The 23,422-nt window shown below is 42.6% G+C and overlaps 1 protein-coding gene across 1 annotated transcript in view; it reads right to left on the minus strand.

The window, feature by feature from the left end:
• Positions 1-14,972: 14,972 nt before the first annotated feature.
• Positions 14,973-23,422, minus strand: part of LOC138259740 (probable palmitoyltransferase ZDHHC24) — a 229,102-nt gene continuing 220,652 nt past the window's right edge. Inside the window, exon 3 of the mRNA XM_069207633.1 lies at positions 14,973-15,283. Within this exon, the coding sequence (XP_069063734.1) occupies positions 14,973-15,283 (311 nt within the window). The remainder of the gene's footprint in view (positions 15,284-23,422) is intronic.

The following is a 23,422-nucleotide window of genomic DNA, read 5'->3' on the forward strand; positions in this document are numbered from 1 at the left end:
GATTTATGTGCTATCGGTACTGTGTCATCCTCATTAAAGGTGACATAAGTAAATCCAAGGGCACCAGCAATTATTCTGATGACCAAGTTTGTTTTATTGGCACGTGTGTGTAAGTGTTTAGCTTCTAGCATGTCCTGTTGCATGTCCCTAAGGATGTGTGTGTGTTCAATCGTCCAGCGTCTGCTAGAAAAATTGGGCTGAACTAAGTCATAAAGTGGCTTGATGCGTTCTGCATAATCTGGAATGTATGTTCTGCCAAAATTGAAGAAACCCAGTAATGACTGCAATTTCTTAAGTGTATTTGGAGGCTGTAGTTGCGCACACTTCTCTAGAAAGTGCGGGGCCAGGCTCTTCCCCTCGTTTGATAGCTCATATCCCAGGAATAATACACTAAGAAAGGCTATCTTGCTTTTCTTAAAATTGAATTTATAACCGAGGCCTGTAAACCCCAAAATGATCCGATCGACCCTCGCAAGATGAATGTCGAGGACGTCGTCTGTGAGATATATGTCATCCACATAGGACAATGCCTCGGAATCAATATCATGTAATATTGATGTTACACGGGCTGAAAACAGGCCTGGGTGTAATTTTATAGCCTTGAGGTAAACGACAAAAGCGTTTCTGAGAGCCAAATGAAAATGCACTCAGGTCCCTACTTTCATGTGCTAAATTCTGGCAGAAAAATCCATTAGATATATCTAATGTAGTTTTATATTTTTTACGCACTATATTGTTTATCAGTGCTGTGCTGTGTGAATTTTGTATAGCATATGTGCGTGTATGACTATTTAAGTGTCTATAATCAACTACTATTCTGTATGAATGATCTGGCTTTGCAACGGGGAATAATGGATTATTCAATGCAGACGTACAGGGCTCAATTACTCCCTGGTACTCAAGTTGTGATAGGATCTCCTTTACCGGAGCTTTCGCTTCATGTTTAACAGGGTATTGTGGCTGCGGTTGTGGTGTAGACCTAACAGGAATAATATGACAAGGAGACTCCTTGTCCCAACCTACATGATTGCGGTATAGTGCCGGTGCCTGCGCTAAAGCCCATTCAGCAGCATAGGCTCCTTTTGCTGTTTCCGGAACAAGATCGGAGAAAGAAGGCAAAATGACATCTTCCCCATTAGGGAGCTTGCGGACGTGTTCAGGTGGCCAGTCTCTCTCGGCCAATAGGATATCACTAGTAAGTTCATCCCAAAATATTACACTAATAGTGCGCTTCACGTCTCCCTCTATCTGAATTTTTAAATCATAAACCCTATCGGGAGGAAGAACGCGCCCATCCGCTGTTTCAACGGCGATGTAATCGCTAGTTGCTGTCGCATCCAGATGATCTTTCAGACTCTGGCGACATATCGTGACCTCTGCCGCGCTGTCTAACAGAGTCACTGCCCACCTCTTGTTCCTCAACAGCGTTCACAATATTACTGGCATTTTTAACTGTCAGTGCTGCCACCTTCTTCTTTTTAAACTGTGGCTTTTGCTGAGTAGTCTTTTCCTCTTTTTTAATGGTAGACTGTTGTGAGTCTTTCTTTTCTTTCACGTATTCCGGACGTCGATCCTGACGGCCCCCTCTCTCGCTACGTCTATCCGGTGCGTCCTGAAAGGAACGAGAGGGACGGGAATCAGTATATCTGTCAGGAGTTTTAATGTTCTCCCTATTTCTGAGATTATGGGGGTCATTCTGACCTCCGCGGGCGGCGGAAGCCGCTCGCCTGGCGGGAACCGCCAGAAGACCGTACCCCGGTCGAAAGACCGTACCGCGGTCGAAAGACCGTGGCGGTCATTCTGAGTTTCCCGCTGGGCTGGCAGGCGACCGCCAGAAGGCCGCCCGCCAGCCCAGCGGGAAACCCCCTTCCATGAGGATGCCGGCTCCGAATGGAGCCGGCGGAGTGGAAGGGGTGCGACGGGTGCAGTTGCACCCGTCGCGATTTTCAGTGTCTGCTTGGCAGACACTGAAAATCTTGGTGGGGCCCTGTTAGGGCCCCACCAAGATGCCAATGGCATGGGCACTGCAGGGGCCCCCAGGGGCCCCACGACACCCGTTACCGCCAGCCAGGTTCTGGCGGTCAAAACCGCCACAGCCAGGCTGGCGGTAAGGGGGTCGGAATCCCCATGGGGCGCTGCCTGCAGCGCCGCCATGGAGGATTCCCTTGGGCAGCGGGAAACCGGCGGGACACCGCCGGTTTCCCGTTTCTGACCGCGGCTGTACCCCCGCTGTCAGAATGCCCATGGGAGCACCGCCAGCCTGTTGGCGGTGCTCCCGCGGTCGTTGGCCCTGGTGGACCATGACCGCCAGGGTCAGAATGACCCCCTATATCTCCTTTCGGAGTTCTCCGGGTGTGGAGAATCAGCTCTGTTATTTCTTCTTTCTTTGAAATCTTTTTGTTTGTCCTAACGCTTCTTAGAGCCCTCTTGTGCCTGCTTCGTACCCTCCTTATGGGCGGTACTTTGTAACTCCAATTTTTTAGGTTTGGCTCCCAAACTATCCCGTCCTATACTAGTATTGGTATCGGAAATTATTTTCGGTAGCTGTCTCTCTTGTTCCTGGTTTGGAGTTTCCCAGAGACGCTGGCGTATTGCCAGTGCTACTGCTTCCCCTTTAATATTACTCAGTATTATTGAGGATACGGCGTCAAAGTTACGCATCAATTTCATCCCCAGATCCAGGGCTGGTGCAGCCCCATTCTCATTTTGTATTTGTTTTAACACTTCCGGTAAATTGGCAAGTGTCGGGGTACCATGTGTGGTAGTATATATGGCAGCGAAGACTGTACCCCATGTGGCACAGTCATCCACCGATTGAACCATCCCAAACGGCAAGCACATAGTGAGCAAGCAACGTTTTTCCTGTGGTCCCGTATGGGGAAACACAGCTTCCAGCTGATTCGTTTTCTGGGCAATCCAGAACGGTATTTTTTCCCGTTCCGTGGGCACTTTACCCATAATAGTATGCACTGTTTGTGGATTAATCCCAGTAGCCAATTGATATCCACCAGCCACTGGCGGTGCTGGACGCGCTGGTGTTGTGTTCAATGTTCGCATTACGAACTGAACTAATCGTCTATATAATGCCACTAATTCACTATATAAAATTCGTAAATCTGCTATTGGCATATTCTGTATGCCTGGGTGAGGTGTGTATGTAGGGAACATAGGCCAGGTAGGGCCCTCATTACTTAAGGGACCTAACCTCACTCTTCGTAGTACATGTGGTAGGGCACCTTCAAACCAGTTCTGATGCTCCTGGTATGTGAGCGATATTTCATGATACTGGTATGCTTGGTACCGTAAAGGTATGTTCGCAACTTCATATGTGTGAAATGTGTGCGTTCTTTGGTCAACCTCAGGAAAGGTGACCCAACAGTAAAATGTTTCTGTTTGGTATACTTCAGTAGCTTCTATTATCAGAATAACATCCCCGCCCTCATCTGTAAGGCCATGCTTTAATAAATGTTGTGTTAGTGCATGTCTAGCATTTTCAGGAATGTCTATGGTATCAGCCATAGCTGTTTAGAGAAATGGAACACCAGATAGAGGAAGTATTTTCCTTTTATGAGTTCGAGTTTGAACAACCTACAGCTTAACTGGGTGTACCTTTTCAGCTGAGGAGAATTCTCCCAAAGACCACGGACGTCTCCATATAATGGTACTTAGGGCACCTGTTGTCTGTGAGACAGTGATAGGGTATCCGTAAATTAATGCCTAAGCACCATCGTTGGTGGCGCCATGTCGTAGTTTGGACTCTTGCTCTGAGCAAGACTGCTGGTTCAAGGATGACAGTACTTTTGTTTGTAGGCGACTGCGTCTTTCCTACAACAAGTCGCAACTGTTATCCCAACCTTACCGGCTCACTAGCAGCACCTCACCAGAAACACAATAGTAAAAGGTGATTTATGGCAGCCGTTTACGCATGGACTCAAAAATGAGATATCTCAGGGAGTGTCGTGGTTAAACGGAGATTACCCTTTTCTCACAGATATATTATGTCTCATACAAACACAGGCAATGACACAGATGCAGTAAAGTTATAATAGCTTTTTATTTAACATAACTGCAATTTGCGATAAGTTGCATGGACTGCAATGATTAGGATAATGAATAAAGCAAGTAACAGTATTGTGAAGACGAGAGTCATTGTTACGAAGACCCCACCATTTTGCAATACATAGAAAAGATATATGAGATGTAAGATGTAAGATGCCCTAATACCCTAATGTAAAAGGCCTAACCTCCTACCTAAAGGAGAGCTGGGTTTTTTAAACCTAATCTGCCAATGCCATGTCCATGAGAGGAGCCACCAACCCTCGTTACCTTGGAATGAGGTCTCTATCTCAGACTCCGCAGGGACACGAAGACTGGGTCAGCGTCAAGACGACTGCAGCATCGGTATCAGCGATGGTGGCGATGCCCTCTGGTCGGAATCCCTCTGATTATCTGTCTAAAGTGTGATGTATTTATACAGATCTACAAGGTCCCCTGGCGTAGGTGTATTCCTAAACAACAGATAACAGGCATGCTTGGGACGGCAATTAATATCAACAATCCCTCGAAAGTATAGAGAGGGAAAATCCCTAAGTGTGAACACCTACTGTTTGTTTGTCTTTGGTGCTTGATCTTGACGCCTTGGCGCGGTGACACTGATAATGTAACTCATAACAAGTGGCCTAACTATAAACAAGGCAGCCATTTTGGAGAAAAGAAATAATTAAATGGGCTAAGACAGAGCAAGCTAAGTAGGTTAAAAGTCACTAGGTGACGGGGGCACGAGTCTACAAGCCAGAGGCTAAGCTAACTCCTGTTATCCCAGTAAAACGAACTAGGATTCACTACAGTATACCATGCATAATAATATATATGCTAGCAGATCTGGTTCTCAAATACCACATTCTTCAATGGATGGTAACAATCCCAAGGGATGCCACACAGTCAGTATCTTGTGTTTGTCTTGGAGCATTGTTTGAAGATAGACCACCACTAATTCATTAGTTTAATGAGCAGTCTAGAAAGGGAATATTTCTCGCTTACTGAGCATTTACCATTACTGCATTTATAGTCTGTGGACTTATAGTATGTGTAGGAGGCTCATTTGCGACTACTGGAGTTTCAACCTTACTACCAGCTGAATGTAATAACCCTGGCCTTGTATGACCTGGAAGGCTTTATTAACCCTATTCTAACTTGCTTTAGTAAATGCTGTAATACCCAGGAGCAAAATATTTCAAAAGGATAAACTGAACTCTATCATGTCTATCGGAATGGGCTTACCTGTGGTGGCTGGAAACCCTTGTGATATCGCTCAAAAATCCTCCCACAGAATATGGAGTTCCAACGCAACCCCAATATTACAAGAGGTGTCTACTTGTTAGTAGTAACTGGCAAGTACTCGTGTGTCTCCTGATGGTACTCAGTTATCCAGCACAAGAGTTGGGGGCCATGTTATGTTTGTACAAATATTACATAAACCTAACCCCTTAGGCAAGCCCAGGTGTAGACCAATTTACCAGCTTGAGCAGAAGGAACAGATAGGTTATGACTGCTCATTTCCCTCAACTTACCTGCAGATAACATGTATTGGCTGCGAAAGAATGACAGCAACTGTTGGTCATATATGAATAACTGTTCTTGTGAGTTAAGATAAGCTGCTATGTTGTCTGAAATGTTGTGGAAGTCCCAATCTACATCACAGCAAAATATTGAAAATAAATGCATCAGCTATTGCAAATTAATCACATCATATATGGCCTAAGCATATGAACAAGTGCATAGTACAGCGGGTCCTAAAAGACATGTATGACAAAATCTATTAAAAATAGGCAAACAAATATATGAAGGTAGCCGAGGGGGGGGGTCGGAATTGTAGGAAAATTCTCACAAATATAGAATCCCTGAACTGGATTATCAATTTGACCTTGTGGTACTAGACACCTACTCAGAGAGTCCTTTAGAGAGGTACTCCTCCTGAATGTGAATAATGGATAATCACCAAGGTTTTTAGAAAAAGTATCATCGTTTTTAAAACTGGCCAAAACTTATTAAAAATCTTTCTAATTTCACTAGTACTGTCATGGTAAATTGTAATAAACCCGACAGATTGTTCCTTATCTTGAGTTTTATTATTCATAAGTAACAAATCATTTCTCGTAACCTGAGAAACTTTTTGAATAGCCTTCTCATGTGGCGGGATGCTGTTCAAATTGCCATCGTTATTACGAATCTGCTAAAATAGCCATTTAAAGATGGCCGTCATTGTTTTGTCCCTGCTTTGACAATAATGTTTTGTAATCTGTTTTTGCTGTCAATTGGGGTGTGAAGCACTGTAATATAAACAGAAACCTTTGTAGCGTATGCTGCTCGTGATCAAGGAAACTTTGTTTCTGAAACGCGTTGAGTGTTGTGTGTGCTATTAAAATACTCACTTCAGCAATCACTACGTGACTGGGACTTTTGTTTTCACTCGGCGAAACATGGATCGCTAAGAGTCAGAGGAATCTGGTTGTATTTTAGGGGGTCGCTACCCCATCCCGGTCTGCCGTGCTGTGGCAGAAGGACTCAGCAGCTTCAGTTGATGGATATATATATATATATATATATATATATATATATATATATATATACATATTACCTAGTGGCTGTAGCCACTAGGTAGTTATAGTTAGGACCTAGTTTCTATATAAAAAGAGTTTGTTTACTTGCCTATATCTTTGGCGCCACTTACCAAATTTTCACAAAATGTTCCCAGAAGATGCTGCCTGGAGAGTTTCGGGGTGATCCGTCTGGTGGGGAGGTGGGGGAGAGGGTTTGGGAGAAGGGGGTAGGGAAGGGGATGTAAGAAAAAGATGGGGTCCAAAAACACGTTTTCCCCATTCATTTTTCCATGAGGATTTCAAACAGCAATAGCGCAAAAACTACTGGATGGAATTACATCAAATTTGGCAGGGAGGTAAGGTCCTGGTCCAAAAAGAGTGTTTTTTCGTTTTGGTGTAATTCTGTTCAATAGTTTTAGAGAAATTAAAGAAAATCCAAATTTTTATATCTAGGGAAATGAAGGATTTGCGACCCCTCCAGATCTTGTGCAAATACCTGATTGGCTGATAACACTTCAACAACAGAAGTCACTGAAGTGTTGTCAGCCATCTTGGAACTCGGCTGAAGCCGAGCACCAAAAAAAGTAAAAAGATAAGGGGCCAGGGTACAGACACCCAGGCCCCTTAGATTTGGTGGTGAGGTCCCAAAGGGCTCACCCCCAGGGCTGGAAAAGTATTTTTTTTTTAAATTTACAAGTGGAGTCGCATTGGATCCACGGATTACTGTAAAAAAAAAAAAAAAGAAGCGCAGTATCGCATGCTTCTTTACTATAATGCCCTTGGGTGGGCCAAGTCCCAGGGCTTCTGTGTAAACAAAAGTGTGGGCTGACCTACTGGCCCCCTCACGCTGCCCTGAGGACCACCACCTCCATGTGCCTCATTATTTGTATGCAGGGGGCTGTGTGCCCTCCTTCCGCCATGGGGACCACCACCTCCTCAGGAATATGTGTTAATATGCGATGGGGGCAACTACACCCCCTCCCGCTGTCCCGGGGACCGCCACCTCTCTAGGGCATTCACGTAATAATCAGTGGGGGCTGTAGCTCTTTGCGCCCCACGGGACCACCACCCCTCGGGCAAAATGTAATTTATTTGCTGGGGCTGCGCAGCCCCCATGCTGCCCCGGGGACCACCTCCCCCAGGACTTATTATTTGTAAGCAAGGGGACGCATGACCCCCCCCGCTTCCCTAGGCACAGCCAGCTCCCCAGGGCTTTGTAATATGGGGGGGCACCCAGCCCCCTCCTGCTGCCCCAGGGACCCTCACCTCCCCGGGGTATTCACATAATAATATGCAGGGGTGGGTCCCATGCTGCCCCGGGTACCACCACCCCCCAGGGCAACTATTTAAAATATGGTGGGAGCACGACTTATAGTTATGTTATAGTTATCTTAGGCCACAAGTTATAGTTTCTTGAGGTAACTCTAACTATAATTGGTGAATTTCTATGGTTTTGTATGTTTAAAATGTGAGCCTAACTATGATGTCTGTGTAACTTTTGTGTTTTTTTAGTGAATTTCTATGTCTTTATATAATTCTATTTCCTAACTATAACGTCCCTGTTGTTTCAGTGAAAATATGTGTGTATGTATGTATATATATATATATATATATATATATATATATATATGTGTGTGTATATGTAAGAATGTGTTTAACAAATAACTTTTTCCTTTTTGACAAACATCTATACCTCCAGATCAAAGGAACAGCTATGGGTTTTTCATTTTCCCCAAACTTTGCGAATCTGACAATGGGTCGGTTTGAGCAACAATGAACCGGGTCAGAACAAAATGATATGTTTGCTCAAAAAATTGTGTTGTGGCTTTGTTTCATAGGTGATCTCTTCATTATATGGGATGGAACAGAAGGGGAATTCCAACAGTATTTTGAACAACTTCAAAAAAATCCAGCAAAGCTAATGTTCACTTATCAAATTGACAAAACCAGTGTTACATTTTTAGACACAGAAATTTGCATAAGCAATAATCAAATACATACTACATTACATAGAAAAAAACGGCAACAAATTCAATACTTCACGCAGACAGCTTCCACCCACCAAATACAAAATGAAGCATTCCATATGGAGAGTTCATGAGAATCAAAAGATTTTGCTCAGAAACAAAGGAATATGAACAACATTTGGAAGCCTCATCTGAGAGGTTCATGAGGAGGAATTACCCAAAGAAATGCATCAAAAATTCAAAAGAAAGGTTGAATGACATCACAAGATCAGGGCTGGTATATCATATGAGAAACCAAAAAATAAAAAAGGAAGAAGTAATAAGATTTATAACGTCATATTCATCCGAGGCAAAACAAGTACAAAGGGTTTTCACCAAATATTTGTTTGTCTTATAAAAGAGATCCTGTAATAGGAAAGGCTATAGGAGACCATCCACATGTAACTTATCGAAAAGCACCAAGTTTGAAGAATCGTTTGGTGAGAAGCAACTTTGAAGATCCAGGTACATCATGGCTTACACAACCTGGTTATTGGAAATGCAATAAGTGCAAGGCCTGTGTTATTAGAATCAACAAAAAGGAATATGTATCAGGAATGGGAAAGATCAAACAAATTAAGCAACACATAACATGCAGAAGCAGATTCTCTTTTTATATCATAGAGTGCCCATGCGGACTCAAATACGTAAGGAGCACGATTTGTGAAACAAGAAAAAAGTTCTGGAACACATACGGGAAACAGTTAATTTGGATAGGAGCTACGCAGTAGCAAAACATATGGAATTGGAACAACAGAGTGATTGACAAGCATTAAAATACTTTGCAATTGATCATATCCCAAAAATGGTACGTGATGGGGACCGTAAAAAAATACTTCATAAAAAAAAATCAAAATACATAATAGAGTTACAGACCCTGATGCCCCAGGGATTGAACTCCGATGAAGAATTATATGTACATTTATGATGGGCACAAAATCTCACTGTATCCACACTGGAATATTGGGGAAGAAAACCAAGTGGATAAATGAACTATAAAGTCATTAAAAATAAAACAAGAAAGTAAATGTTAAGCAAATGTAACATATAATAACAAAAGGAAGGTAAAAGGCTCTCATAAAGGTAAACATGTATGTCTGGCACTACAGTACCCACAATGCACCACAAACAGCCCGAATTATTGGGCAAAAGAATAAAGCCATCAAATGAAACTGGAATAATAAATTTTTGCTGGACAATGTTAGTTATTTTAAAATTAATAACTTTTTCCCATATTGATATTGTTTAGATAAATAACACAACACAAGGCACTTTTTTCTTTTTTCCTTTTTTCTTAATATGGTAATGTCTGTTTAAGTAACGGTCATGACATATAAACATCGGTGACGGACTGTGTAAATATGTTTGTGAACAAGGTCGGTGAGACTGAATCGCGTAAAGCTCTTCTTTCTCTGCCACAACAAGCAATTTTCGAAATAAATATATGCCAGCAGAGTGACATATGAGTGCGGTTTATGTCTTTTCTGGCTAAGTGAGAAAAGGAAAGAATCCTTTGTTGATATATATATATTTATATGTATATATAGTCACCCCCAAGGTGGTCTGGCACATACTCCAACCAATGCGTTTCCACCCTAGCTTTTAGTCAGCAATAAAAGTGTCAAGATAACTCTTGCGATTGTGTTCCTGCTAGAGAAAGAGATCGGACTTTTGTCTAGTGGCAGTTTTCATGCCATAAAGTAGCGCAGAAGGTTTAAATGCCTGCTGCAAAGAACAGATCTGTAATTTATGTGTACAGCTGAGTGGATTAGTAAAGCCAACCGTTACCTGCGCTTCAAAACAAATGAAATGTATGTGCGAATGAAGGGCACTTTTTCTGGGTGGTAGTGAGGGAATCCAAGGAGAAGTTCATGGGAGTGGGAGCACCAAAAATGATTGTCAGACTGGGCACCACCAGTGATAAAGGCTGTGATAATGGCTATGTGGCAAGGTGAAGTAATAATGTGTCTTTTTTGTTTTATTCAGTGTCTTCTGTTAACCTGCTGATTGAGGGAAGAAGCAAAGGTAAGGTGACTGACATTTACTGATGCACACATCTCACACACACACCGACCAGCAATTTTGTGACCATCTACATAGGCTAGTGTTTTAGAGGGACAGTTTAGCCAGTAGCAGAGATGGCGTCTCGTTAAATGACTGCTGCTCAAGCCCAAACTCGGGCTTTGGAGGACAGCTCTGAGGCAGTTCCAGAGACTGAGACAGCAGATCCTGAGACAGCATCTGAGGGAAGAGGACAATGGAACAGACTCTGGGAGTGATTTTTCAGTCAGAGGAGTCCCATCCAACAGCTCCTCTTTCATTCTGAGGGGGACGATGAGGTCAGTCATGCTGTGACATCAGAAGTATCTATCACAAAACAACCTGGCTTTGTAAGGCAGGCACCTGCATTTTTGGTCCCGGGCTCGGCAATCATATAGGGAAAACTACCAAACCCAGGCATTTCTGAGAAGTAGACACCCAGGGAATAAAAACTCTATTTTCCTTGCATTTCTGTCATGCAAACTACAGGAATATTCAGGGATCCACAAAATTCCTACCACCCGTCGTTTCCCCACTTCTCCTGATACAAACGCTACCCCACTTGTGCGCCTGTGCCTAGTGCCTGCGGAAGGAATGGATCACACAAGGGTAAATAGTATCCCTCGTGTAAGGACTACCATTGACCGTTGTGTGATCCATTCCTGTCATGGGCAATAAGTCCAGGCACACAAGTGGGGTATCGTTTTTATCGAGACAAGTTGGGGAACACTAGGTGGTGGATCCCTGCATATTCCTGTACTTTACATCACAGAAATGCAAGAAAAAAATAGTGCTTTTATTCCACGTTTTACCTTCACACTGCATTCTGGGGGGAAAAACTTTGGGAATCATCGCAAGCGATACCTCCCCAGACTTCCTTTGATGTCTACTTTTCAGAAATGTCTGGGTTTGATAGGTTTCCCTAAATGGTACCCGATCCCAGGACTAATTAGTACACTCACCTTAGTTATCATTATCACCACCATACATTTTGGGACCCTCCCTGTCACGGGCACTAGGCCTACCCACACAAGTGAGGTACCATTTTTATCTGGATACTTGGGAAAATGCTAGGTGGAAGGAAGTTTGTGGCTCCCCTCAGATTCCAGAACTTTGCATTGCTGAATTGTGAGGAAAATTAGTTCTTTAGATAAATGTTGAGGTTTGCAAAGGATTCTGAGTGACAACGTGGTGAGAGTCCCACAAGTCACCCCATTCAGGATTCCCCTGGGTGTCTAGTTTAAAAAAATGTGTAGGTTTGCTAGGTTTCTGGGGTGCTGGTTGAGCTCGAGGCCAAAATTCACAGCTAGGCACTTTGCCAAGTCAGTTTTCAGTGGAAAAATGTAATGCTTCCACGTTGCGTTTTGGGGTGAGGCCTACCCATACAAGTGAGATACCATTTTTATCGGGAGACCTGGAGGAACACAGTATAGAAGAACAAATGTTATTGCCAATTGTCCTTCTCTGAATTTGTGCCTTCCAAATGTAAGACAGTGAGTAAGAAAGAAGTCAGAAATGCCCTGTAATTCACATGCTAGTATGGGTACCCCTGAATTCAGAGATTTGCAAATAACCACTGCTTCTAATCTCCATATCTAAACTCCATTTCGGAAATACATAGGTTTCCTTGACACTTGTTTTTCACTCTTTATATTTTACCAAATGAATTGCTGTATACCTGGTATACAATGAAATCCCTTTGCAACGGCCAGCTCTTTAATTGGCTCTGGGCACCTTGAGTTCTTGATGAACCTACAAGCCGTACATATATCCGCAACTAGAAGGGTCCAGCAGATGTAACAGTATATTGCTTTAAAAAATCTGCCATACTTAGTTACAGAAGAAAACACAGACAGAAATGGCTGTTTTTTTCACCTCAATTTCAATATTTTTTTATTTCAACTGTTTCTATAGGAAAACCTTGAAGGATCCACACAAACGACCACTTGCTGAATTCAGAATTTTGTCTAATTTTCGGAAATGGTTAGATGTCCGGTATCTACCATTGGTTTCACATACATTTCTGTCACTAACTGGAAGGAGTCTGAAAGCACAAAAAATAGTAAAAACGGGGTATGTCCCGGTAAAATGCCAAAGCTGTGTTGAAAAATGTGGTTTCTGATTAAAGTCCACCTGTTCCTGAAAGCTGGGAAGATGGTGATTTTAGCACGCAAACTCTTCATTGATCCCATTTGGAGGGAAAAAAACAGATGCTTTCTTCTGCAGCACCTTTGTCCTATTTATTCCCGAAAAACAAATTGTAACTGTATTTTGGCTAATATCTTGATCTCCTCAAGGGGAACCCACAAACTCTGGGTACCTTTAGAATGCCCAGGATGTTGTAAAAAAAAAAAAAAAAGGATGCAAATTTGGCTAGGATAGCTTATATGAACAAAAAGTTATGGGGAGCTAAGAGCAAACTACCCCAACTAGCCAAAAAAGGTCTCAACACTGATGGGGAAACAGCCCAGCAGCTAACGAGTTAAATAATGGTATGCTACCACCATGCTAACTAATGGTGGATACCACCACAGTGCAGTACATGTCCCAGCTGACACAAACAGTAGTCTTGTGTCCAACAGAAAATATGACCTCAGAGCTAGGCCTTGGATCTTCTGGTAAATTTCACAACAAGGCCTCTGTGCACACATAGGATTTCATTTGTGCAGTGGCAAAAGGAAAATCAGGATCCCAATGTCACACGCATTCAGGTTCTCAGCGCAAGGGTCCTTTTTAAGATACCATGTAGCTGGCAATCTCACCTCAACAACAAAGTCCATTAAAGAATCTGAAAGTCACAACCTCATAAGATACTCTGTTTAGCAACGCTGTGCATTGAGGTGAAGGTAGACATATTTAATCCAAAAGTGGAAGACAGTCTGAAGTCAGACTTGGTAAGTTTATTTCAAGCACAAAAAATAAAAACACACTGGTCTTATACCAAATTAGAACATTGGTATATTGAAAGCTCCATTTAAGACAATGGAACAAGTGGGCTAAAAACATCAGAATAGGCCCTATGCTGTCAACATTTCAATGTTCTAATTCACATTCTCTGACTCTCCTGCTCCTCTATCTCTCCATGGATTGCGCATGGGGAGCCTGAGGCTGTGGATATGAAAAACAGAAAACCTTAAATCCTCCCATGGCTCAGTGTCGCTGGAGCCTTAGGAGGAAGGGAGGAATTCTCAGCGCATGCGTCTCCCTCCATAGCTGTGGTAGAAAAAAGCAGTTTGGCACAGGCCAAGTAGAATCATGGGATCACTGCTGCCTGCTTTCGTAGCTTTGATTGTGTATGTTTGACAGTTAATACCACATCCCTGTACATGGGCAGTAATTTTTAAGCTTATGGAGATTCCGAGCCGGTGGGGGGTTTAGAATCACTATGTCTCCAGGGAGGATTTTGGCCCTGATGTAAACAAAATGGTGCTGCACCCAGTGCAGCGCCACTTTTCTTGTGCCCCTTAGTGCCTCCCTAACGCCCCAATGTGTGCGCCGTATCCAAGATAAGGCGCACCATGATGGTAGTTTGGGGAACTAGCATCAACATTTTTTATGCTAGTTTGGAGCTTTGCAGGATTAGCTTAAAAAAATGTTAAAATAATCCTGCAAAGCCCATTGAGACCCACTAAAAACAATGGCATGCCTCCTTTTAACGCCTCTGAGCAGGCGTTAAAAGTGCTGAAATACATGACACAAAGAAATCTTTTAAATTTCTATGTACCATTTTTTGGGCCTTCCTAACGGCGGATGCCCCTTTTGCAAACATTATTCCTGGAGCAGGCATAATACATTGTAAAGTGTTTCAAAGCGGCACAATGCATGCATTGTGCCACTTTGTAAATTTGACGCTGCGATTTTGGGCATGTTGGGCTGCATTAGCGTAATAAAAAATATTGCGCTAATGTGGCGCAAGGAGGTGCTAGGGGCTCTTAAATCAGCCCCTTTGTTTTTTATTAGAACATTCAGCCCTCATGGGGAAGAATGTTCTAATAGCATAACAGTCTTGCGTAGCAGGCTGTACCTGCCATTAAAGTTTGCTCCCTTGTTCACGATGATGATGGAGCAGGGCTTTAAAGGTTTGTGTAAGCTTGCACAGTGGGATATATCCTGTGCTCCATGGGTTGGGGACTTATTTTAAAAATGTATTTAATAAAATTTAATTTGCTCTACGGACCACATGTCAAGAATCATTTCCGAAGAGATGATGGCTCAGTTTCCTCGTGGGAATATTCTCTTGGATTTTCGTTCAAATTTCAGATTGACCAATTTGTCAAACTAATATTGACACAATTTGATTTCATATATGTTTCTCATTAACTCACCTTCAGAGTTCAGGCGTCTTCAGCAGCTGTTGAACTGGAGGACTCCTAGTCTCAAAATGAATCCCATCTCCTGGGAGTGGTGAAGCGATCCAAGGGGAGAGCCAGATCAAAAACCAGCGAGTACCCAGAAACTCCCTCACATTATGTCGCCATCCCAGGTCATAACATCGTTGTCCACAATACCACTCCTTGCTAGTGGCGCCTCGGAAAAGCAAGGCAGTCTGGAGGGCCAGGAAGCCAGAACAGAAGAGTAATCCCACCACACAGATGTCTGCAACAAAGGCAAAAACGAAAGTGGATGCGCTGATCTGACCTGCAGAAATACAGAATATGGCAGAAAATGTATTTTCAGAGAGATTTTTTCATTTTGAAAACATAACTAAGATTATTGTTACAGTGGCAAATGTGAAAAATATTGATTTTTTTCCAGTTTATTTGACTTCTAACGGTCTCATTCACAAAGACAGCCAGAAATGTCCTCCCATATGATTACTCGTAATTTTGGAGCAAATTCTCAGTCTGTCTTAGAATTCACAAAGGAGTACTTCAAGGAGGCTCTGACCACGGCTAGCCTGTAAATATTATACAGTCAGAAAAGTAACGCACGTTTCCAAAAGGGGAACATGTAAACAATAAGTGAATTTGGCTTATTTTCTGTCTCTAAATAGAAAACATTTTCCTTATGGAGAAAGCCATTTGCCTACACTACAATTTACCACTCGGGAATTCGTACACAAACAACGGCATTAAGGAAAATGACGGGGCCCTCTGCAGAGTGTGATGAGGGCCCTCGAGCCCTCCATATCTCACATTGTGCACTGCAGGGGCTTTTGTTATGCCTCTGTACACACATAAAATGTAGCCCTACCGGTTTAATTTAACATGTGAGCAAATAACATATTAAAAAACAGAGAAATTCATTGAAAAAGCAGTACCGTTAAAAAACCCCAAAAGCACTAACTTTCACCACTTATACGTAACTGACATACCTATAACTTACACACCTGTGATACGTTGCTTACGACCTCACATATTACATCGCAGATGACATCTGAATTCTATAGCAGTGGAAGTCATTATTTCAGTTACGTAGAACTCAAATATCTATCTATCTATGTCATTTACTTTCAGTAAAGATAAATAGAACTGTACTAATAAACACTCCTTCATTAGTTTATTGTTGCAGAGCGAATGCCAAATCTGAGTTTATTACCACAGTACAGCACACTTCCTACTGCCTCACAAATTGCATGTAGCAATTACTTTACAAGGGGAAACAACTCCCCTAACAGTCAAATGCTCACTTCAATGTAATTTACTATACTGCATAAATGTAATCCCGTGCATTCTGGTCTTGGTTAAATATATTTTCTTAAAACGAGTACATATGAAAAAATTCCGTGGAATACACCATACATGGAGATGTGCAGCGTATAATTGGCTTCTTTTAATGTTAAAAGAGGGGACGGGAAGCATGAGTCACTCGGCTTAGCCTTTTGTGCATTATAGCCCCTGCCCCAAATGAACAACGTAAAGTAAATCTATATAAACGTATAAGATATTTTGGCAGGGAAATATTTCAAACTCAATATTGTACTAACACTGTCATTGCGCAGTAATACAGGCACATACAATTCATCAATATCTCTGTGTAGTCTGTAGTCAGCATTAAGTGGACCAAATATGGCTGCCTGCAGACATGCCACAGGGAATGTCTTCTAAACCAAAGACTGGCATCTGCAGCCAGTACTCAGTAATAACCAGAAAAGTTTGTTCACATGGCTGCCATGAATAGTGATCATATTCCAAAACAGCCACGTCACTGCAAAGCTAAGTATCAATAGGTGAATTCACACAACAAACCACAATAAAAATACACTGAAAACTGTTTTTCACCATCTATGTGTCCTAATTGAACTTGTTGTGCCATCGTCATATGCCCTGGTGGACCAATGAAATAAATGTTTGAGAAGAGGTTGATAAAAACCTTATTCGTCGTCCAAGTTATTAAAAAAAAAAATTGTCCAAGGAAGGCTCAATTTTCAGTACCTTTTTTAATAAAATGGAACCATTAAGCGCCACTCCCAGTGCAGCCATAAAAAAAGGACAGGGGAATGAGAAGTTGCCTAGAAAACCAGGGAAATTAGAATGAAGGCTATGGTCACGTGTCCAGCATTTTGGTGAATTCTGTGACTGATCTGTTGTTCCTGTCCCCTCAGCCACTGAGAGATCAAAGAGATTCTAGTCATCAAATTAATGCCGTCTGCTTCTTGCACAGCTCCAAAGAATTCAGTCAGGTCTTTGCGCTTTTCAGTGCATGGACCCTACATTTGCATTGTGAGATTTCAGAACAGCGTTTTCTGCTGAGTTGCCTCTCTGCAAATGTTCAGTATCAGTAACAAGGTTGGGTACTGATTAAAATGGTGTAATTGGTGGAACACCCTTCTGGCCACGATCATACAAAATAAATGACAGATCACTGGGCTGATCTTGTAGCAGATCTCTAGGGTCTTTTCTTCCTATAGGACTATAATGCTTTTCCTTCAGGGAAGACACCATCACCACAAATGACTAAGCAGGAGTGTATTCTGACACTAATATTGGTTTGTTCTCGTGGACTCATGGGTCCAGAGCTTGACTTCATACTCGTTTTCCAGTCTTTCAGAATTTGTGGCTTATGTGGAAACAGAAGTAGCTTTGTTGTGCATCGCGGTGCCGGCCATGTTCACATTCGCTCTTTGTACCTTTATCAATCTTTAATAATTTCAATTTTTTATTTCCTTGGTGCGAATTAGGAAAGTCAGCCTGGGTATCTCCAAAGTTTGTCAGGACTGTTTGAGTTAACAGTACTGACTCTTGTTCTGGCAAAAGCTTGTCTATAATTTTCAACCTAGCAGTCATGACCATCAGGAAGGTGCGAAAACTAGGAGGAAAGACAGAATGGCAGAATGTTCCCGTAATGGCTCATAAGGATCAAGCACATCTATTGCTACCTCTTGATCTAAGGTTTTCATCGTTCTCCCAACTGTTGTTGAGATGGATGTTGCTAGGGACGATTCACCTACAACAGGAATATTATGCAGGCGTACCACCAGTACTGTGGAAGTGTCCGAATAACTGTGAAAGACAACCAAGGTGCACATTCCTTGTTTTTCAACATTTGCTTGATGAGAAAAGGACAGGGGGGATGTCTCATATTCCTAGGTCTGTTCCATTTGGACTAGGACTCACGGACCAGAAGGCCTGTCCAGGTGCCAGGGGTGCCCAAAACCTCCTATATCCTGGACTTCTATCTATGCTTCCTAGGAACTAGTGAATTCAGAGGCAGTCAGGTTTAGGAGATTTTCCCACTATTGCTTTTTTATGCGTATGAGGGCTCCTTCTCAAGTTTCTTCTTATTGAAGGAAGGTGAGGTTCAACCATGAGATATTGCCCAGCATGACTTATCACAGTGGCACCTCGACTGTTAAGAGTTAACACATCTAAATAATCTGAGTGACCTTCTGCAATATACCAAGAGAAGTGGTTTTCACTCAATCAAATTTGACACTGGGGGTTGGTTCCCGATGATGGTTTTGCAAAGTCCATTTTCTGAGCCATGTGGGCGGCACCCAGATGGAGCAAGTAAACTGGTCTTACAAGATGTTTCTGGTTTCATCACTTTTTGGCTGTAAGTCATCCTATCTTTGGGAATAGGAGAAGAATGAGTGAATGGAGAACGAATGCTGGAACCACGCTTGCCTAAAAAACGCAGTCAGAACAACGACCGTGTTGTTACCACGAATGCCTTTACCATGCATGCCTTTACAACAATTTTTCGTTGTAAAAGCATGCCTAGTAAAGGCATGTGTGAGAACGGCATGTGTGGTTCTAGCACGCCACCCCCTACCGCCCCAAGGCCCAGAAGTACCTCACCCCTAATACTAAAACTACCCCAATCCCCCACCCCTAAAACAAAACTACCCTGGATACCTCCCACCCACCCTCAGCCCTAAACCCTTCCCCAACTTCCCCCACCCACCCTAAAAACAACCGACCCCCCCAACCTGCCCCTAAAACAAAACTACCAGATCCCTCCACCCCCCAAAAACCAAACTACCCCGATCCTCCCACCCCCAGACACCAAACTGCCAAGACCCCCCACCCCAGCCCCTAAAAACCTAACTACCCTGATCCCCTCACCCCCACAAACCAAATTACCCCGATCCCCCACCCTCAAAAACAAAATTACCCCGACCCCGCCCCCAAAAACCAAACTACCCGATCCCCCACCCCCAAAAACCAAACTACCCCGATCCCCCACACCCAAAACAAAGCTACCCAACCCCCCCTAAAGCCAAACTGCCCGCCACACCCCAAAAAATAAAGATACCCTGAACCTCCACCCCAAAACAAAATCACCCCACCCCTCCCCTAAAAACAGAACTGCCCGCCCCTAAAAACCAGAACTACTCCGATCCCCCCACCCCCCCCCCCTAAAAAACAAACTGCCCTGCCCCCCACCCCTGCCCCAAGCCCTTACTTAATCCACCTCTCCGCCCCTAAAAACTACCCCCCAACCCTGGCCCAGCCCCAATTACCTGACCGGTCCTCTCCCGATGCACTCTCCCTTTTTCTCTGCCTTAACCATGCATGTGAGTTGTTCAGCAAATGCGTGTTTAAGGCAGAGTAAAAGGGATCATTAACGCAAGCGTGGTTCTGCTTGCCTCAGCAACGTAATTGTTGTTCTGGAGTCCTTGTTTCCCATAGGAGCAGTGCTTTAAATGGACCGGTGCTGTCCGGAACGGAGTATCAGCACTTTTTTATTTTTAGAGGGAGAGTACCTGCACTTCTCAAGAAATTTTTTATACTTTTCATTGAAGAGTTCTTGCACTGCTGCAGAGTACCTGCACTTCTGTTTTTCCATTTCAAGCACTGCATAGGAGAAAGCCAGGGCTTACAGAGATTTTTGCAAAGAAGGACGATCTTGCTTAGAACAATGATTATTGGTTTACCAACAACAATTACATCACCTGGGGCCACCACAGGATTGGAAAATAGATCGACTAAACACTGATGATCAATCACTATCAGTGAAGTAAGATTATCCCGAAATGGAGTGAATACAAAATTGCATGGTACAGAAATGTACTTGTGCTGTTAGTTATCAACGATCAGAGGTTTTCAATTGTTCATACATAAAATCAACCGAAAAGAGTATGTTATGTGCAAATTTTGTGCACGGGACAGTACAGATATTGTATTTGCCAGACATTTATTATCATATGTGTTCACCGGGGCCGACTTGCACATGTTCAATGTGGTGTACTGGCTATTTACTGACCAACCACATATGGATTTCCTAGCCAGGATGACCAGAGTACTCAATAAAAAAAACAATAAAAAAGACCAAAAATTTGATTTCTTGATCTAGGGTTTGCGCTGTATGCCGTCTCCAAAAACTAATGTATTCAGCCTTAAGAATCAAAAACGAAATGTGGGTTGTCTGGGTATAAAATGAAGTTTTCCTGGAAAGGATTCACTCTTATTGATGCAGAGGTCATATTCACCACTATTCTGACAAAAGGCTGGTGGCTGGCAAGCAGAAGCTGATATGGAGAAGCAGGTGAGAATTATTCAAACTACAGGATTGGAGGAGATGCCTATGGTTGAGGTTTGGTGGCTGAATGGAGCAGCTCTAAAATAATGAGGAGACTGGAGCTCAAGAGGAAAGAAGATACCAAGAAACGTACAACGGGACAGAGGAGTAAACTTTAACATTTATTTAGATTCCATGAAGGACTCTGTTGTACCCTCCCCCCGAAACCAACTAATGTGAGGTCCATAGGCTGAGCAAGAAGTTTAAGATCAAGCACACATCAAATCCATACCGCTGAATACAGGAAAACAGCACAGCTATTTGGTTAATATATGGCATGATGGATGCACCAGCAACAAAAAACCCACTACTTCTATATCAGTAAAAAAATATAGGCAGATAAAGGTTTTACAATAACAGGAAAGTTGGTCAGAGCTATAGTCAAGCATTGTACTGGCTGTGTCTCAACAGTGGTATGCTGAATACATTCACCTGCTGGTAGTCAGCTTGTAAGGTACCAATGAGAAGTCTCTTGGTGTAGTATCATTTCTCACAATAATTATTTTGGGCTTGTCTGGTTTTGTGCTTATGTAGCTATTACTCTTGCTTTTATCAGGAGTTATTACTCAATATAATCCTACTCCTTTGCCCACCTTAAAGTGGCAGAATGTGGAGTCAGCCTTGGCACGAGTTGAACGCATGACCTGGAAATCTCTGCATGTTTCAGGAGGCAAATGGTCAGCTCACATAGCTATCCTGATTTGTGCACAGAAGCTATCTTTGGCTCACTGAGGACCATATTTACAAAAATGTGGTGAATGACTAGTGATGCACCACTTTTCTTGCGGCCCCCCTGCGTCCCCTAATGCCACCATAATAGCACCGTATTTACAATACGGCGCACCATGGTTCATGTTAAGGGCAATAGTGTAATTTTTTGACGTTGCTGTAACGCCATACTGGATTAGCGTAAAAAAAAAGACACTATTCTAGTACAGTATTAAGAAGCCCATTGAAATCAATGGGAGCCTCATTTTAACACCTGCTTTAAGCAGGTGTTAAAAATGACTCTAGAAATGTTGTAGATTCCATTCTTCCACGTTTAGCGACCCTCTCACGAGGGAATGCCCCCTTACCATTCATAATGCATATATTATGCATGATGTGGTGCAAAGATTTTACATGGTGGCGCAAGCCTAGTTTGCACCACCTTGTAAATATGGCTCTATGGTAGTGGCCCGTGTGGTGCTAAGGGCCTTGTAAATCTGGCCCTGAGTGTCGAACACTGTCAAAGGCCATATTTGGGAAGCTCATCACAAATTTCACCTCTGGTGAAAAAAGAAACATCGGGCTAAGTAGGTGTCTTATTAGCAATGAGAGTTGCTCTACATTTGTCTGGTTCTGCGCCTCTGAATGGAAACATTTTCAACCACTGCACACAGGCAACTTCTGCAGGTCCACATGAGAAAAAATATTTCACTTGATGGGCGGGAGTTTCTTGAACAAACATTCGTAGCTATGAGCTGGAACACCTATGTGCAGTTTCCACATTGAAAGAGGTTTGGCTAGTAAGCTTTGCAATTCCAGGTTTCGCTATTCATCTTCCTGGTTAAATACATGGCCTACCAAGCATTTGCACAGCCAATAAGTCTCAGTTTTTTAAACAGGCCTAGACAAACCCAATAAGTGGATTTTTTCCAAGGGCGATGTTTCATAATTGTTGAGTGACTTTGTGTATGTTCCTCCCTGCTGTCATAGAAAGAAAGCTCACAATGAAGCTATTTCTTGGACTCCAGCAATATAGAAGCGATGAGTAGGACTCCTTTGTTGAACAGACTGCACTAGCAGAGTTAAGTTGTATCTTCAAAGAGGAGTGTTATAAAATCAGTCGGAAGAAGTAGTTTACATAGTAAATCGTAATCGCAAAAGACACGAATAGCAAAATATTTCATGGAAGATGCTTTTGACAATGAGGTAGTATATTCGACGAAGCTGTAAGAAAGATTATGTGTGTGCACATATTGCCTCTGTGCTGAACAAAAAACACTGTAAATGCAACATCAGCAAATCAAATAAATGAACTTGCAAGGATGATTAGTAAATAGCCTTAGCCTGTCATGAAACAAACAGGACACAATCTGTGAAGAAAAAGGGATAAACCAGCAATAGAACTATAATCAAATAAAAAAAGTAAACACATGAAAGAACACACATTAGCTCTGAATAAGTATAATACCAGAATATCGAGTTCTATGCCATTCATTTCCTTGGTGCTTGCACACCTCTGTGCCAAAGGCTTTAAAAACAAGCATTTGCGATGCAAGGGTCTCGCATTTGCTTAAGTTAGAGCTATTGGCGTTGTATACTCATAACTAGACTTTTCTTGCTATATAAATTCGTCAAACCTGCCTCATAATTTGGTCTTTTCCTGCCACATAATTCCAGTGTCCTACAAATAACTAAAGCACTTCCATTTACCTTATTCCTCTATAGCAAAATGCCAGATATGGACATGTTACGTCCAAGAGAAAAGTCCAGTCACCTGGTCACTCTACTCGTGGGTATCTCATAGCATTAAGAAGCATGATGATGCTAATCTCACCTTGGTTATAACGCCACGTTGGGCAGTTGCCATGAACCTCGTGGGATACCAACCAAGGATCAACAACGAGCAGACATATAACACAGAAAACAAGCATTTGCAATGCAATGGGTCTCGTGGATGCTTGAGTTAGAGCTTATAACGTTGTACACAAATTGAAAATGAAAAGTAAAACAGTTGACATAAGCAAGTCAATTCAAAGTGCCACGGCTGCCATAAGCGCGCAAGTTATTGGCTCTCTGTGTGAATGTCTAGAAAAAGTATAGCAGCTG

This window comes from Pleurodeles waltl, chromosome 9 (assembly GCF_031143425.1).
Source record: "Pleurodeles waltl isolate 20211129_DDA chromosome 9, aPleWal1.hap1.20221129, whole genome shotgun sequence".
Taxonomy (NCBI): domain Eukaryota; kingdom Metazoa; phylum Chordata; class Amphibia; order Caudata; family Salamandridae; genus Pleurodeles; species Pleurodeles waltl.